Source organism: Ursus maritimus, unplaced genomic scaffold (genome assembly GCF_017311325.1).
Source record: "Ursus maritimus isolate PB19 unplaced genomic scaffold, ASM1731132v1 scaffold_13, whole genome shotgun sequence".
NCBI lineage: Eukaryota > Metazoa > Chordata > Mammalia > Carnivora > Ursidae > Ursus > Ursus maritimus.
The window spans coordinates 43,368,605-43,385,704 of NW_024423675.1; the positions used below are offsets into that span (position 1 = coordinate 43,368,605).

Consider the following 17,100-nt stretch of genomic DNA (forward strand, 5'->3'; position numbering starts at 1 on the left):
TTTTAAAATTGAAATGGTGGTTCTATTTCTCCAGAGAATAATACAGCAGGTATGTCTGTATGTAACTACATGCAAACAGTGTCTGTCAGAGCTACAATGTCTTGTGACCTAATTTCTGCAAAATTCAATACACTAATAAAGTTTAAACATAAAAAATTTGGTTGTCATAATAAACATGGGTGATTGCAAGGCCAAGATGAAAAAAAATGTGGACATTTATTTTTTGAGTTTATTACTAAAGCTAAGTTTAAATTAGTATTAAATTCATGTCTTTAAATTAAATAAATTACAAGATGGATCACATTCCCTATAAAAATAGGTCTGGTAACAATACAGAATTGACGCCATAAATATTTTAATAGAAATAAAGTAACTGATACACGTCAAGTTCAGCAAGTGCTATACAATAGTCCATTCAGATTGCCAATTCAACTTTATAAATGGGAAACAACCAGGAAAACAAGCTCTTACCCACCCACTTAAAATACTGCCAGGAGCTTGAGGTCTTGGCTGGGCTTGTGAAATGGGTAAGGAAGCCTGTGGCTCTGAGGTAGACCAGAACTCTCCTTTTGGCTGAAGCAAATCAAAAAGCCACAATTTATATCCACAGCACCTAGTTCTTTGCTAGGACCATGCAACTTAAAATAAAAATAGATCCTCCCAAGCCCAAAGGAGATGTACTAAAAAACTAGTTTCAATGCACACCAGTCAGGTCACGGGTATGTAACCTGAATTAACACAGAGCGAATGTTGTGCATGCAGCCCAGGAAAGGAAGGGACGGTGGAAAGGTGCTCCTGGAATGTGGCTCTCTTCACCAGAGTACAGAGGGAGTTAAATTAAAATAGCACCCTGCAGCTTCAGCTGGTAATTTGGAAAGTTGTTTCTAAATCCTGTTGGCCTCGGGTGACCTTCTAAATACATGTGACCCAGGAGCTGCAGCTGTTACCTGCACACTACTTGCCTACAGTGAAGCCTTATCCTCAGAGCCCGCAACTTAGCTGCTCTCCAAGGCAGCGTCCAGCAGCAGGAGGTGACGGTTGAAGGCAGAGCTAATGGGGCGGTTAGGCAAACCTGCACCTGAACAGGACAACTGGTGAACACCCACAAGACAGCACTGGTAAAATCTATCTCCTATCAGCCTGTTCTGGGAACAGCCAGGGAGGGATTTCCCAGCTTGACCGGGCTGGTTTTGTAGGAAAGGAGAACAGCATTTCCAGAATGTTAGGTTCCTGAAAGGTTGCAAATGCTCCCAGTGAATGTTCCATCTTAGTGGTGTGAACCCGGGGGCCTGCGATGGAGTGATCTGGAATAAGGAGGCCCATCTCCCCAGTTCCCTTGCTACTGGGACTCACCACATGGAGGCGCTAGTGAGCTACAGAGCCAACAGGTGCGGTAAAAAGTTCCTGGGGCCTGTTGGGGAAAGGGATTGCCAGAGGCAGAGCTGGAATCCTTAGCCTCAACAAGCCCCAAACCGACACTCAAGCTAATTTAGTCAGCACAAGCACCATATTGTAGGAGCTAGTTAGTCTCCGATCCTCCGCCCCAGTCCCTAGAGTAGGGACTAGGGGTTAATACTGAGCTAAAGTGGCGGGAGTTATACATTGGCAGACACTGTCCGTTCCCTAGACAACGGACACGCTCTTCCTTCTTTGCTAAGGAAAACTGAATTTTGTTCGGGTTCAGGAGGCAATGTTTAGGGATGGGGGATACTGATTGGTCTGCATTGGGGAGGTAAGGCCATTCGCCTTGCTAGTGATTGGTTTAGGAGTGAACACATGATGTAATTTATGCGACAAAGGAGAGGGCCTGACCCTTTTCCTTTGCATGCTGTGTGGGAACTGCTGCTTAGCGCTGCTACTTAAGACAAGGAGAGAAAAACCAAGAGCATACAGAGAATTCTGATACTGTTCAACCACTGAAATACCCCCAGAATGATCCCCTGCCCTCAGAAGTTCTTGTTATGTGAGATAACATTTCCTTACCATTTAAGCCACTTTTAGCTGGGAGTTTTGTAGCTAAAAGCATCCTTGATGGGTGAGACTAGCTTATCATCAAAATCTAGAATCTGACGTAAACATATTCCCCTCCTAAATTTCCTGGGTCTTTGCCGAGTGGCCATGGCTGGAGCTGGTATGAGGTCAGCGCCTCATATTCCACTGGGACCCTGCTGCCCCCTACCTTTCCCTGAGAGACCACCAGACAGGACAGGAGTGCTCAGACTCCAAAAAAGGAAGGATTCTAAATAACAACCATTTAAAATATCTTAGAACTAAGGTTTCTCTTCCTCAATCTAAGTTTTTCTTTCCTGTGCACAGGCGGACTTTTATCAAGTACTAACTTGACTTTAAACAGCAACCATCCATTGAACAAAGGGAGGACTGTTAAAAGATTAGGATTTCAATTTATTTTGTCCTTGACTTAGAGTAACTCCCTAATAAGAGTCCCTGGACTCTTAGGAATTGGTATAATGATCTTAAAGTTTTGACAGTTAAAATATAAAGTGTATACTAGCTCATGCAACTGTTCATTCCACATTTTAAGATGAAAATTTTGAGAAGGAGTGAGAAATGAAATAAACATAATAAATGAAAAGCAACATTCTCTGTTCTATTCTTAGAAAAAAATTTAAAACATTCTATGACAGGAGCGCCTGGGTGGCTCAGTCAGTCGAGCCTCTGACTCTTGATTTCGGCTCAGGTCCTGGTCTCAGGGTTGGGTTGTGAGATGGAACCCTGTGGGCTCAGAGCTCAGTGGGGAGTCTGCTTGGGATTCTCTCTCTCTCTCTTGCCCTTTGCTACCCCCCCAACCCCCATTCCACATGTTGTCTCTCAAAAATAAAATCTTAAAAAAAAAAATTCTACGACAAAAAGAATCCATTTCTTGTTTAACATCAGATCTACACCCCTGCTATTTATCTGTTATTTAATTATAGTTATTACAGTTCTTTTAAACTAACATAATATTAGCAGAGTTATCTTATTTTTATTGCTTGTCCTCCTTCCAGCGGTATCACTTCTATTTCAAACAGCAGAGACAAGACCATGGTAATGAACATGCTATGGATAGGACTAGGATTTGCAAAGAAACTGACGTAACATTCAAAACGGAAACTGATTTAAGAAAGCTTAAATTTTTGAACAAGGAGAATTTTTAGCACAGTGGGGACAATACAAATGTAATTCTTCTTGATCAAAAGATGGCAAAAGTGGAAATTGGACAACTCACAAACCAAATCTATAACCCTTCTTAATGCACTCTTTTACATCTTTGTTTATTTCTCAGCATAATATAAAAAAATGTCTCTACAATCGTCACAAAACATGAGAGAGTCAATACAAGGCTAACTTTATTCAACAAAGAACTTCCAGACAACTAGCTGGAAATAGGACTCATTTTCCAAAAATCTCTGGCTTACTTTCTGTTCTTTTTCTGTCTTCTGGCTGTCCACTCATTCTCCTGGCCCTGCTAATTGCTAATTCCTTTAGCCCCACTCTGTTTCCAAGTGTCCTTGGATAACCTTGCTCTTTCCAATCAAGCCTTTGAAAATCTCCTCTCCCAGATAATGTTCATGTTTCCTAACCTCTTAGATTTTATAGTTTCCACTGGATGATTACTTCTGCTTGTGAGAACATATATACATATTCTTTAAAATAATGTAAACGAAACACTGTGTACTTTAAAACAATGTGAACAACATGCATATAGTTACATTAGTTATTCTTGATTTTATCTCTAGACAACTCCATCTGGAGTTATGCCATCACGACCGCTACAGATCGGGGGCTCCAAGCACCCCCTTCTCGTGTTTGATTAATTTGCTAGAGTGGCTCATAGAACTCGGGAAAACATTTTGCTTACTAGATTACTGGTTTATTACAAAAGGATATGACTCAGGAAACAGCCAGATGGATGAGATGCTGGGGCAAGGTATGGAGAAAGGCATAAGAGCTTCCATGACCTCTCCATGGCTGCCGCTCTCTCCAAATCTCCACTTGTTCACCCACCTGGAAGCTCTTTAACCCCGTCCCTTTTGGGTTTTTATGGGGGCTTCATGACATAAGTATGACTGATTAAACCCACTGACCACTGAAGTTTGATTCAACTTCTCTCCTCTCCCCTCCCCAGAGGTCAAGGGGTGGGACTGAAAGTTCTAACCCTCTAATCCCATAGTTAGTTCTCTTGGCAACCAGGCCACATCCTTAGGTGGGTCCAAAAGTCACCTTATTAACATAACAAAAAACCGCTTTTATGGCTTTGAGCTCTTAGGAAATTCTAAGGGCTTTAGGAAATCTGTGCCAGAAATGCATGAAGACCAAATATTTATTTCTTACTGTTAATCACAGTATCACAACCTACTATAACACCAACACCCCCCAAATGATTGCTACTATGTCATCTAAAGAGCCAAGCCAGGTTAAGTTCCAGGGTTTCAACGTTAGGGCTCAGCTCATACGTGAATCGCCATAATTTTATTATTGTTGTTAAAATATAGTAAGCATTTATTACATGCCAGACTCTGGGCAATATACCCTACTTACAATATTCCATTTAATTTTAACAACCCTTTGAGGTGGGTATTATTATTACCCCATTCTACAGGTGAGGACACTGCAATGTAGAGAAGCCAGGCTGCCAAGGCCAGAGATGGGATCTGAACTCAAGACTGTTGACTCTAAGGCATTTTTAAAAACTGACATTGATATTTTTAAAAAATTGCAACCTTGTGCCTCCAAATGTACTTCCTAATTCCCCCTTTCTGCCGTATTTTCCCCTTTGATATACTTCCATATTGTATTTATTTATTGCCTGAGTAGACAGCCCGAATTTGGCTTATTTTGCACACATCTGTTTCCCTAGTGCCTAACACAGTGCCTGGGAGTGCCTGTCACAGAGGAAGTGCTCCATAAATATTTGTTGAGTTGTTAAGGATGATTGTTAAGGAAAATTATAAGGGTATCTTGGAAAACAATTACCAAAAACACCACAAAACTACTTTGCCACAAGACTTCTCTCATTTCTGTGGTTGATCCTATGGGCTGGAATCAGGTCTTGCAATTTTTCTACTTTTAAAAAATAGTAGGATTTATACATGCATTAAAACTGATCAAATCCAGAAGTGGAAAGGGTTATCCAAATGACTGCTATGAGGGGAAATGAGAGCATTGAAGACCCCTCTGCACACCAGGGCGCGCGGCCTGCTGATGTTGTGCCAGCCCACGGAGCCAGGGGCTAATCTAAAATTGAGCAGCTGCTCAGATAACTAAACAGTGTCATGAAACGATAAGTATAATCGTACTTGGGAAAGACTAGAGTGGTCTTATTCTGATAGGATTCCTAGAATTAAGATATGCATCTTTTAAGTCATATATTTTAAGTCTCAGTTCTCCAACACATAATTTATAGCATGAATTTACAAGACAGAGAAATCTTCTCATTTTAAGCATACTTTGGCTGGTCATGCCATCTACAATAAAAATCCGAATAAGTTTAGTTATAATTTACTAAATGAGTGAAATTCATAACCCAATTTTAGCAAATTTTATATTACAGGATGTATTTATGCCAAGATAAATACACAGCTAAGCTATTTCTTCTTAAGTAATGCAGGTATTTGTTGGAATACATAAATGCAGGAAGGGAGTAAAGTCCTTCATTATTAATGCTCTTGTCTTAGTAACTACACAATTTACCTTGTCATCAGGAAGCACGTGCCAAATAGATATCGTCTTTTCCTCAACTTCATTGTTGATAGACAAATATGAAGGCTGATAGATTTTGGTGGGCTCTAATATTAATACCTTGAAAACATAAGGCAAAGAAACAAGTATTAGTGACTTCAGATTTAAGCCATTTAGAGCTGTTGCAAGGACACTGAACTGATGTGGGAGATGATCAGATGAGGCTCTGGGTCCACAGCTGTAGTAAAACCATTTTAACTCCTAATTGTTGCCTTCCTTATGAGTCCTTTGAGCATTTTATGGTATTATACAATTATCCTAAGTTCCAGGAATACATCATCTTTTTTGCTAAAGAAATTAGAAATAAAATTTTGAAGTCCATATATTGGTTTGGCTATCCCCAGGGAATCTAATGATATATTTCTAAGGTCTTTTATTTTATCTTCCTGTAAGTGTAAAATCTATTTCTATAAATATAAATGTGTCCGAAAAAGGCAGAAATGTGGTAAAGCAAGTAATTCTGTACATAGAAAAGATTCCATATTGAGAGCATCACATACTATTTTCGATTTTCTCCTGCCACACCTTATCATCAAGATGTGGTAGTATGGTTTTCATACCTATGTAAATGGACTGAGAAATGCTTTTGGTTATTATTGAATGAGTTTTTTTATATAAGCCAAAGGAATGGACATAGCTGTATGAAATAATAAAAATGCTTTGTACTGCCTTGAAGATAAACCTGGGATCTTCAATTATGATATATTTAGCCTTGTGAAAGAAAAAGAAGGAAATAAAACTTACTCCTGTTTTGGAAATGTACGAGGTGTATGTCATAAGTGAGTTGAGAATCTCTCTCAAAGAATGTAGTATATTATTACTAATATCTGATAGTAGGTGCAAATAACGATAAGATACGACACATGCACTGATTTTAAAGGTGATGCAACTATTACCTATTTACACAGATGCTTAAAAGCACACATCTAGCTCAAATTTCCAATGCAATCTTAAATAGGAACATTTAAAAAGGAAAGGAAAGCCAGTACTTAACTATCGGAGAACCTAGAAGAGTTCTTTCTACCCTACTGCTTAAAACTCAAGAAAATTGGCTTTTAGAAAGAATCTTGTATCAAGGAAGTTGACCAAATAAAAGTGGAGGAAAAACTCATCAGAAGACCCCATCAGCACGGGATTATGGACTCACAATACAACGTACAATCTGAGTAAGAAGGCGCGTGGATTAGTCACCTGACTCTTGGCCATCCGCTGCAAACCTAGTGTACTGATTTTATGCTATATTTGTCACAGGAGTAAAATTTATTTAAATTAGGGTACAGAGAACTACAGAAAGGGGATTAGGAAAACAACATTTTCTTTACTATTGAGTATAAAAAACGTTAAGGGCTTAATTCTCAGCCAGGCTCCACTTATGAAAACAAGATAGAATAGACCACAAATAAAGCACAGTAAGAGCCCACCGGGGAACATATTCTGATTTAGGAACATACCAGGTGAATCAAGGTCCAAATTCCAATCAACAGAGAGTGAAGCGGTACTGATTAATAATGGAAATAAATTTTCAATCAAAACTTGGCAGAATCGGTGCTCTCAAATCTGAGTATCCCGGGGTTTGCGAAATGAAAATGAATAATAGGGAATAAAAGGCGGGTTTTCCAAAATAGCATCTAAGTCACTGTACCAACAAATGAGAGTATACCTGTTCCCTAATTATGTGGGTACAGAATTTAACATCAGAAAAGCAGAGCACCAGGTTACCTCCTCTCTTCTTAAATTATGTCTTTATTGTTGTCTCAAATATTTCTAACAGATTAAATCTGACCTATGTCTTCCTATGTTGAGATAGGAAATAAAAATTGGTTGTAATTATCATTGTCTAACTTCTGTCGAGCCCTTTGATCTGCCCTTGAAATGACAAAATGGGAGGAATTCCTAGCATACATTATAGAGGTCACAGAGAGACTGAGAAGAAGAGATGGAAGAGGAGGCAATTTGACAAAACCAGCTAGATACAACTCACTTGAAAGCATAAACATTCTTGCTTTTAGTTCCTAAACCTTTATATTGGTTAACATTAAAATCGACTGCTAAAAATTTTTTTAAAAATGAACGGCAAACATCTTGTATCTCAAGTGGGAAGGAAGGCGGTAAAACCTAAAACTATACAGAGTTGATATTAAATACAGGTACATGTCTCAGCTTCTAGAAGAGTCTACAAAAGCCCTACACTCCACTTCCTCTCACCTGGGATGAGGGGTTGATGCTCTCCTAACTTTTCAATGTAGGAAGGAAAGAAAATACACAGAGAAGAGAGGTGACAAAAAAGAATCAACTGAACTAAACCCAAATAATAATAAACATAAATGAGGGAACCATTCACATAATTTTGCAAAGAAACTTTTGTCTGTTTTCTTTTACCCAGGGTCACTGTTATTTTTCAGAGGAATGAGAACAGATACGGTAGTGAAATAAATGGAAACAATCAAATAAAATATTTTCTAAAATAAGTCATCTTGGTTTTAGTCAGATCCACTTTAAAAGAAGGATAATGTTATCACCCCAATCAAGACCCACTGTGGCCTTTGTAAGTGTAAGCTAAAGATGCTACTCTAAGGATGTGATGAGTTAGCGACTGACACGGCACCACAGTACTAGAAACCTGCCTTTCTCTATGTGGTGGCATATGGTGAGCAATTTCAGTGGTTGCAGGGAGAGGGTCCAGTGAGAAAGGCAGATGAGTAAAGCAGGAAGGATGGGGCTGTAATCAATGTCTAGAATGGCAGCAGATAGTTGACTTAATAGGTTGTTGCTTTTGGAGAAGGCAGTCCAATTGCCAGTCCCTTTAATTTTTCAATAGCTGAAAATCTAGATTTTCATGTGAACTCTCCTTATTTTTCAGTTGACTTTTTTATAGACTTAATTTTTCAGTTGAAATAGTCTACCTTTTTATCTCTTTTATTTTTTCTTCTATTTCCTTTAACATAGTAATTATAGTTATTTGAAGACCTTACCCAGTAACTTCGATATGTGAATCACTTCTTGGTCTGCCTCTACTGGCTATTTAAGCTCTTAGCTTAGCTGTTATCTGTCACTTTTTTTTCTTCTGCTTCTTAGAATGTCTAGTAATCTTTGATTGTGTCTGACTGACACAATGCAGAGGCTCTGAACCATATCTTTCCAGAGGTTTCCCCACCCCCACCCCCTAGTAGTCAAATTATTAGTACATCATCTTGATCCTATCAAGGCTTAGTTTTATTACAGCTTTGTTAGGGTGGGTCTTTTAGTTTTGCCTTTACTCCTAGGACATGGGCTTTCTACATCTCCTCCAAGTGCTTGGCGTGTTCACCAAGGTCTCATCATTCTGGCTAGACCCAAAGTCCGACATCTTATTCCTGCACTGTTTAAGCTCTGGGATATCTGCTCAGCTCTCAACTTTCCAAAGAATGTTCTCTACCACTTCAGGTCCTGATCTTCTAAATAGCAACAGGATTTACCTTGATAAGGATTACTTAAGCCACATAGGTTTCATCTAAAACCCTGTTTTCGTCAAATACTGGGACCAGTAGTTGTGTTTATTTACCTTGTGCTTACCCCTTGTTCATACCATCTAAGAGTTGCTGTAGGACTCAAGGGAAATACCCAGGCAGAATCCTGGGATTCATTCTTCAAGATTCTCCCTTCTCCAACACCCTGCTTCTCGTATTCCAGCTGTTCTAGGGTCCCAAACACTGCTCCCTGCCTGCTCTGCCCAGAGAGAATGCCACACCCTGGGAGGGCTCCACTTCCTTGGGATGTTGCCAGAGAAAGGCTTTAAGGAAAAAAAAAAAAAAAGTAGGCAAAGGTGGGACTCACCTGAGGTTCCTCCCCACTCAGGGATCACAACCCTGTGACAATTGCTCTTCAATGTCTACAAACGGTATTTTATATATTTTGCTCAGATTTTATAGTTATTTACAGCAATATCAATACCATTTACAGCCAGCACTGAAGATCTAACTCTCCTTATTTTTTAAATGTTGGCAACAAATTCTTTTTTTAATCACCAAGTGGTCTTTTAAACACAACACTACTCATTAAGACAATCCCAATTGTACCACTTTTTCATCTGTAAGTTTAACTAAAAGTACAAATACGATAAACACACTTTTTGGGAGAGACTTTAGGAAAGCAGTCAGTCTTACATGTTGCCAGTGAGAATGTCAATTGATACAATCGCTATGGAGGGCAGCATGGCAATATCAACCACTTCCACTTCCAGGAACTGACCCTACAGATTTATGTACACATGTGCAACATGTGCAAAATGGCGTAGGTAAAATGCTGGCTCATTTTAATTTGCACTTTTTTGACCACCGAGTGAGGTTAATTAGCTTTTCATATGATTTGCCCATTTTCTTCTTCTTTTGCTTATCAATTAGTTGTTTTTTTTCTTTTTGCCTATTATGCAAATTGATAACTTCGCTACATTAGTATTAAATATTTTCTCCCTGTCTAACATTTGCCATGTTTGTGATGTTCTTTACTGAACAAAAGTTAGGATTTTTAATGAAATCAAATTGGTCAATATTTACCTTATGACTTACAGGTCCTTTTCTTGCCAAAGAAAGCCTCTCTCACCTGGAGTATATACTTATATTCTCCTAACTTCTCTCTTAATATCTTCCAGTTTTATTTTTTGACATTCACAGTATGACAGACAAATTCATATTAAACTAATTTAAATTAGCTCAGAATAGCTAAGAGGAGTGGTTTCCTTTCATCGCCAATTTTCTAGTTGATCAAGTCAACAGTCAGCTCAATACAGACAGTTCTGTGCGGTCTTCTTTCATGACATTTGCTACCCTCGGAGCCCCAGCTGCAGGCACGCTGCCAGCTCACTCTGAGACAAGTATTTTCCTAGGCTACACATTATGTAGGCTAGAAAACAAAGTGTTTTTGGTTTGAGAGGCTTTTCAGCTGAATATCCTGCTGGGCTCAAGGCTTCATCGGGGAGGAAGAGTAAAGAAAGCGCGTTAATGCCAGCAATGGATTGAATTAAATGGAACAGATGACCCTATAAACAAGAATTAGGGAACACGATTTTATAAAAAGAATTAGAGTTGTCACCATCTGAGTATGGAGAATCGGACTGGAGAGCTCACGCGGAGAGACTGATGGCATCACCTGACTTGGGAAGAGCTGAGTGCACCCAGTGACTTGTCAGTGATTCCTGAATTGGATGCTAAAGTGCACACTGCTTTGGGCGGTATTCTGAGAATGATCAGGATGGGAAAGGCACCAGCTGAGAAGATGAGCAATTTATTTTTAAACGTGTGTGTGTGTCTACTATACATATATCTATATCTATATCTAGCCAACATGAGCTGCAAACCGGAACTTATGAGTCATCATTTCTCATGATCTACGGCACTGTAAAAAGTGACTGGGAACTGGGAACACTCCATCCAACTCTGACCCATGTGGGTAAAGAGCAGTGGAGACGGAATAATAATCCAGGTGAATAGCAACACTTTTCACCAAAATGATGGGGCCAACATTGATGACAATGTTAACAAAACTGCAGCAGGAATGAACAGCAACCTTGTGTCTGGCCTGAAGTGATGTGTTGACTAACTGAGGCCAAGGACGAGACAATCTTTTCTTGGAAAGCACACTTTACAACTTATCGAAAGAAATCACCAAATTCCACGGCAAAAAACATAAAAATGTATCTCACTTCCCTGATGTTGAGAAGTTATTTTAAAAAAGTAACACAAGTACTGTTAGAATCGTGGTGCAAAAATGTTCTTTAAATAAAAGAAAAAAACCAGAAATGCACCTAAAGTTAAGCTAAATGAAGAGTACTCACTGGAAACCGAACTACGGTAACATCTGTCTTTGTGGCCTCGACGAGGAAATCCATCCAGAAGTCCACGAGCTCCTGTTTGGCCACAGGCTGCTCTGTAGTCAGTTTCACAAAATGCTTATATATCAAAATTGTCTCTACAATCGACTTGAGGTACCTAAAAAGGAAAAGATATAAAAACACATAATGGGCAAATTTAAATATGACGCTAATAATTATGCATTCAGATTCACCAAACATCATTCATTATTTGTTACATGTCATGTACTTTCCATACACGTTTTCTCATTTAAATCTTACAGAAATTCAATAAAGTGGGCTTTAAAAAAAAAAAGATTTATTTATTTGAGAGAGAGAGGGAGAGAGAGAGAGACAGCACGACTGGGAGGGGCAGAGGGAGAGGGAGACAGAACCTCAAGCGGACTCCACACCGAGTGCAGAGCTCAATGCTGGGCTTGATCGCAGGACCCTGAGATCACAACCTGAGCTGAAACCGAGAGTTGGCTGCTTAACTGACTATGCCACCCACAAGCCCCAATAAAGTAGGCTGCTTTATCCCCATTTTAAAGATGAGTAAACTGAGGTGTAGCGAGCTTAAATTGCTTGGACTGGATGATACATCTACTGAAAACATGCCTTTGAAAATAATGCCTATCCTCTTCAAGAGTGTGGCTAATGCACTCGTTTTAAAATATGCTTCCTCGAGAAAGCTTTTCTAAATGGAACCTTCATAAGAGATCACTACTTTGCTTTAAAGCAACTTAGCTTAAATATGATACAAATATCCTCCAACCTAACAAGACAGATGGTGCCTCAAAGGAAAGAGCTAGGAAAAAATGAGGAGCAAGATAATTATACGAGATAATGGGTAGGCAGGCACTTGTGAACTATAAACATGGAAATTCACATTAAGTGAATGGAAACTTAAAGGCATGGTTTTGCAGTTGTTATTACTATTGCATAAAAGAATGTCTTCTCTGTTGTCAACAGAAGCTGGGACACCTCAAACCAGAGTTCTCCAGACCTGTGCTCCCATTCCCTTCTGTACCATCACAATGATCATTGTAAAGAAATGACAAATTAGGCTGCATGTAACACGGGCCCTGATTGGTTCATTTACTTCATTCCTTGCCGAATCCCTACTGTAGACATCCCACTGAGAGTACAGCCTTGTCCCTATGCGGCACACAGTGCTGACGAGACAGAAATGTAAAAGGTACGTAGCACGGCGATCTATGTCTTAATGGGGCTTCAACTATGCAGAAATATGATTAACAAAAGTCAGTCACTCTCAATAGGAATATGACTTAAAAATGTTAGAAGCATGAGAGACTATGGACTCTGAGAAACAAACTGAGGGCTTCGGAGGGGAGAGGGGTGGGGGAATGGGATAGGCTGGTGATGGGTAGTAAGGAGGGCACGTATTGCACGGTGCGCTGGGTGTTATACGCAACTAATGAATCATCGAACTTTACATCAGAAACCAAGGATGTACTATATGGTGACTAACATAATAAAATAAAAAATATATTTAAAAAAAAAGAAACATGAAAACAGATTTCATGAGATGAACTAATCACACACGTGTATGCAATGACACCTTTGCGCTTCTATCTGGATGCAGGAAAGGGTTTTAGGTCGGGGTCTGGTGTGTGGGCAGACGAGATTTAGGAGTGTCCCCGGATGGAGAAGAGTGCCAGAAGAGGCACGCGTCTTGAAGCCTCTGTCTGGATCGTTCTGTGTGACTGGAGAGCCACGTAACTGGGGGTGTGTGACAAGATCTGAGGCTGGAGTGACTAAAGACAAACATTGTTCACCAAGCCAAGGAGGTAGACTTTATTCCCTAGGCTGTGAAGAGCCATTAAACTCCATTAATGTAAGGATTTTGGTGGCGGGAAGGGTTAGACATGAATTTTAGAAAGATCACTATGGGTGTGACACACGGGGGTGGGGGGGCTGCTGATGAGAGGACCTGAGTGTGCCGAAAGCCTTTGTGGAGACATGGGGACCTACCGTGGGAAGCATTTCCTCAAGTGGTTCCTCTGATGGAAAGAAGTCAGTGGCCCAGGCCCTGAGCCAACCTGAGCCTTTCTTGATACCATGGTAAACCTTTTAAAGCCTTTACAACTAGTAATCATTACCGTGATGCATAATAAAATCAGCACTGTTTTCCAAAATAGTCCTAAATGCACTCCTAAATGCTTTCATCTCTTCAATTACCACATACATAAGGATGAGACTTGGGGGCACTCCAAGAACAATTTGAAATTAGAAAAACACACACATACAAGAAATATTGAAAGGTATGAATAAGCTTTAAGCATAAAGAAATGAAAATCAAGCATAAGAATCCCCAAACTGAAACTGGATCATAAAGAGAACAAAGGTTGTGTGTTTGGGGCAGAAATGTGGGAGGCTGACACAGAAATCTGTGAATCTACCAATTCGATGCGCAGGTGTCAAATTTGGCCTCCTGTGGGTATCACTGGCCAACCTGGCCTAGTGGGTTGGTCAGTGTCATGAAAAGGCTAAGCCAAAGGGAGCAGACATCACCTACATCCAGTCATCAGAACCTATATTCAACACACTTTATTTATGAATATCAGTTTTTCCTCTAAATTCTGCATTTCATTCTGTAAGCAAAGAAAATCATCTAATTGTCAGTTCAACAAATATAAAAATTTGGAAATAAGTGAGAAGGGTTGTTTATTCAAAGTACTTGTTCACACACATAACAGTTTACTATTACCATGCCGGTGTTTTCAGTTTAAAAAGCTTTTCCGATGCTTGGATGACTCTCATGTGGTCATTGGCCAGGACACTGGCACCCAGAAAAAATCCGACTTCCCAGTAGCTCTGGAGTTTTTCTAAGTTTCCCTTTTTACCAAGGAGGCTACTCAGCTTCACTCCTAGAAGATCATCAGGAAATACAATGTTACAAACACACAGCACCCAGGCCAACCAGTTTTTTATTAAAAACCAAAGTTAAGTTTTCATTCCTCCTTCCAGATTCAAATAGCTTTAAGTTTCAATTATAAAAGGGGCTTACATTAATTCTGAAAAAAAAGTCCCTTTAATTTGAAGATCCAAAGATAATTGCCACTGTCACTTTGATGTACATCATTCCAGAATTTTAATGTATGCTTGCACTGCATATGCATAAATCAAAAGGTGATAATATCTTGTTATGTAACCACCTTGCATCCCTTGTAATGTCATGGATTCTTTAGTTACTTGAAAGAGAAATATGCTACCCTATCACTCAGTAGCAGTATAAAAGTATACAGTATATATATTCTGCATGAGTAAAATGCTACAATATTTAATAATTTTATATGCAAAAACATGTATACACTTATAAAGTTAAAGAAGTAAGCAAACGGACAGACAACACTGTCTTGATTACTGCTGCTTTGTAACAAGACTTGAAAGTTAGGTAATGTAAATCCTTCAACTTTGTTCTTCTTCAACATTGTTTTGATTCTTCCCAGTGTTTTGAATTTCATTACAAATTTTTGTCTCTACTCTGCCTTGTATGATTTTTGCATTTGTAACCCTTCATTTGCTTAAAGAGAATATATCCTTGTAGAATTGTTAAGTGCCACTAGCATTCGCAACATTAAAGTATCAGGAAAATTACCTGAGATTTGAGACCAAGGTTAAAAGGTGGGACATGTCATCTCAACATCTCACAAAGGCATCAGGCCACACTTGAGGACGCTCTAGGGAAAGTGTAGCAAGTTCATCTCACTGTTTACTATTTATTAAAGATCTCAGGCTTAGAGAAGTCTACTTGTTAACTTGCATGTTTTTGTTTAGTAGAGATGCAAATAGTTTTTGTCTAGTAAAACAGATAATCCCTAAGATTTATAACCTACTGGGCCTGAACTAGTTTTGTTTTGTTTTTTTCAAATCAAACTCAGAAATGTTATCCTAACATTTCTTTGCTAAATTATCTATGAATACCTTAGGTTCTAAAATGCACTTTGAAGTAGACATATCCTCTTACTGTTTTCCATATTAACAGAGTTAAACAAAAAAAGAGAGTGCACAGAAGCAGGAAAGAGGGAGAGGGAGAGAGAGAGAATCCCAAGCAGACTCCCAGCTAAGTGTGGAGTCTGATACGGGGCTCGATCTCAAAGCCCTAAGATCACGAGCTGAGCTGAAATTAAGAGTCAGACACTCAACCGACTGAGCCACCAAGGCACCCCTAAAAATCTTTTACAATGTTCTATATTTCCTGAGTTTGCAAAATTATACTTTAACAAAACAAAATAATCTTTAAAAAACTTTATGCTACTTTTTATGATATAATCCACTTAAGCTCTGAGTATTTCAAGAAAAGTCCATTTGGGAATCCTTCACATTTTGTGGTAAGTTAGAAAGAGAATGGCTTTGCCCCCTGAAAATTTCATAAGATGAAAAAATACACCCAGGTATGCAACAATGTCCACGATCTCCTATCTGAGTATAATAAAAAATTCAATGAATACAAAGGAAAGAAGAAAGTGCAGAGGGAAAATGAGATACTAAAAAATGGGTGTTTCTACTAACTTCATTTGAAAATGAGCCCTTTTTATTGTCTCATGCTCTCAGAACAATGAACCAAGGACTGATCTAGCAGCAACTCACGTCAAACGTTTAAATAGGGACTATGAAAATGTGTGATCGTAAAATTACAATAACAGTTTTAAAATACAATGTCAGGTTTATTCTTGCATACCCGAAGTTCATATTATGAGGGTGACATTTAGCTTTGACCTTGGCATGAATTTGTCACATTTTTGTATTGTTTGACTTATTTTTATAGCCACTGCGATTCCTATTAGCTGGATATTAGATCTTAAAATTTGGGTTAAACATTTTCAGCGAGACTTTTTTACAGGACATGCTGCTTACTCCATGCTCATCGTATGAAGAGGTACTGTTGGGCCATCTCACTCTGAGGGATGCCGGCTGGGTCACTGAGAGCCAACTCCCTGGAGGGCATATATAGAATGGACTGTATGGGCACATTAGTGACTTTGTGACTAACAAGCAATCTGTGTGGGAGCTCTGATATCAGGTAAATACGGTAAAGTGAAATTAAAAAATTTTTTTTTCATTTAATGATTTAAGTTCTAATTGATGATCCTTGCCGGAATCGTTATTTCAGCATCACTATCATTGTCAGCCTTATCATTCTACTTCATTAACTAGAATTCTTTTGAAGAGAATATTCTCTTTTGGAATAATACATTTGGTGTGTGGCATACTTTAAGAAGAGCTTCTACCGCATCAGCCAGATGAGCTATAATAATTCTTAAAAAAGAAGGGAAGGTACCTAATTTCTTCCTTATAATTTCCAATTATCTAAGAAATCGGTCACCTCCATACAGGACAAATGACTTATTCTGTGGTTGGTGATGGATTTTGTTTTTGTTTTGATTTCCTTTTTAGAATTATCATTATAGAATCATGGCCTTTCATATTCAGTAATACAGATTTCATTTTTATTGCTCCCTGAAAATGAGATTCAAATAGTGGTTTGTCTCAATTCCAAGCACAATGTTCTT

At 38.9% G+C, this 17,100-nt stretch overlaps 1 protein-coding gene across 2 annotated transcripts in view; it reads right to left on the reverse strand.

Moving 5' to 3' along the window:
• MAP3K5 (mitogen-activated protein kinase kinase kinase 5) overlaps window positions 1–17,100 on the reverse strand; it is a 190,874-nt gene that overhangs the window by 70,528 nt on the left and 103,246 nt on the right. For both annotated transcript variants that reach the window (XM_008691227.2, XM_040627839.1), the window contains exons 9-11: window positions 14,295–14,454; window positions 11,549–11,702; window positions 5,692–5,799 (exon numbers count right to left, since the gene is read on the reverse strand). In XM_008691227.2, the coding sequence (XP_008689449.2) occupies window positions 5,692–5,799; window positions 11,549–11,702; window positions 14,295–14,454 (422 nt within the window). The remainder of the gene's footprint in view (window positions 1–5,691; window positions 5,800–11,548; window positions 11,703–14,294; window positions 14,455–17,100) is intronic.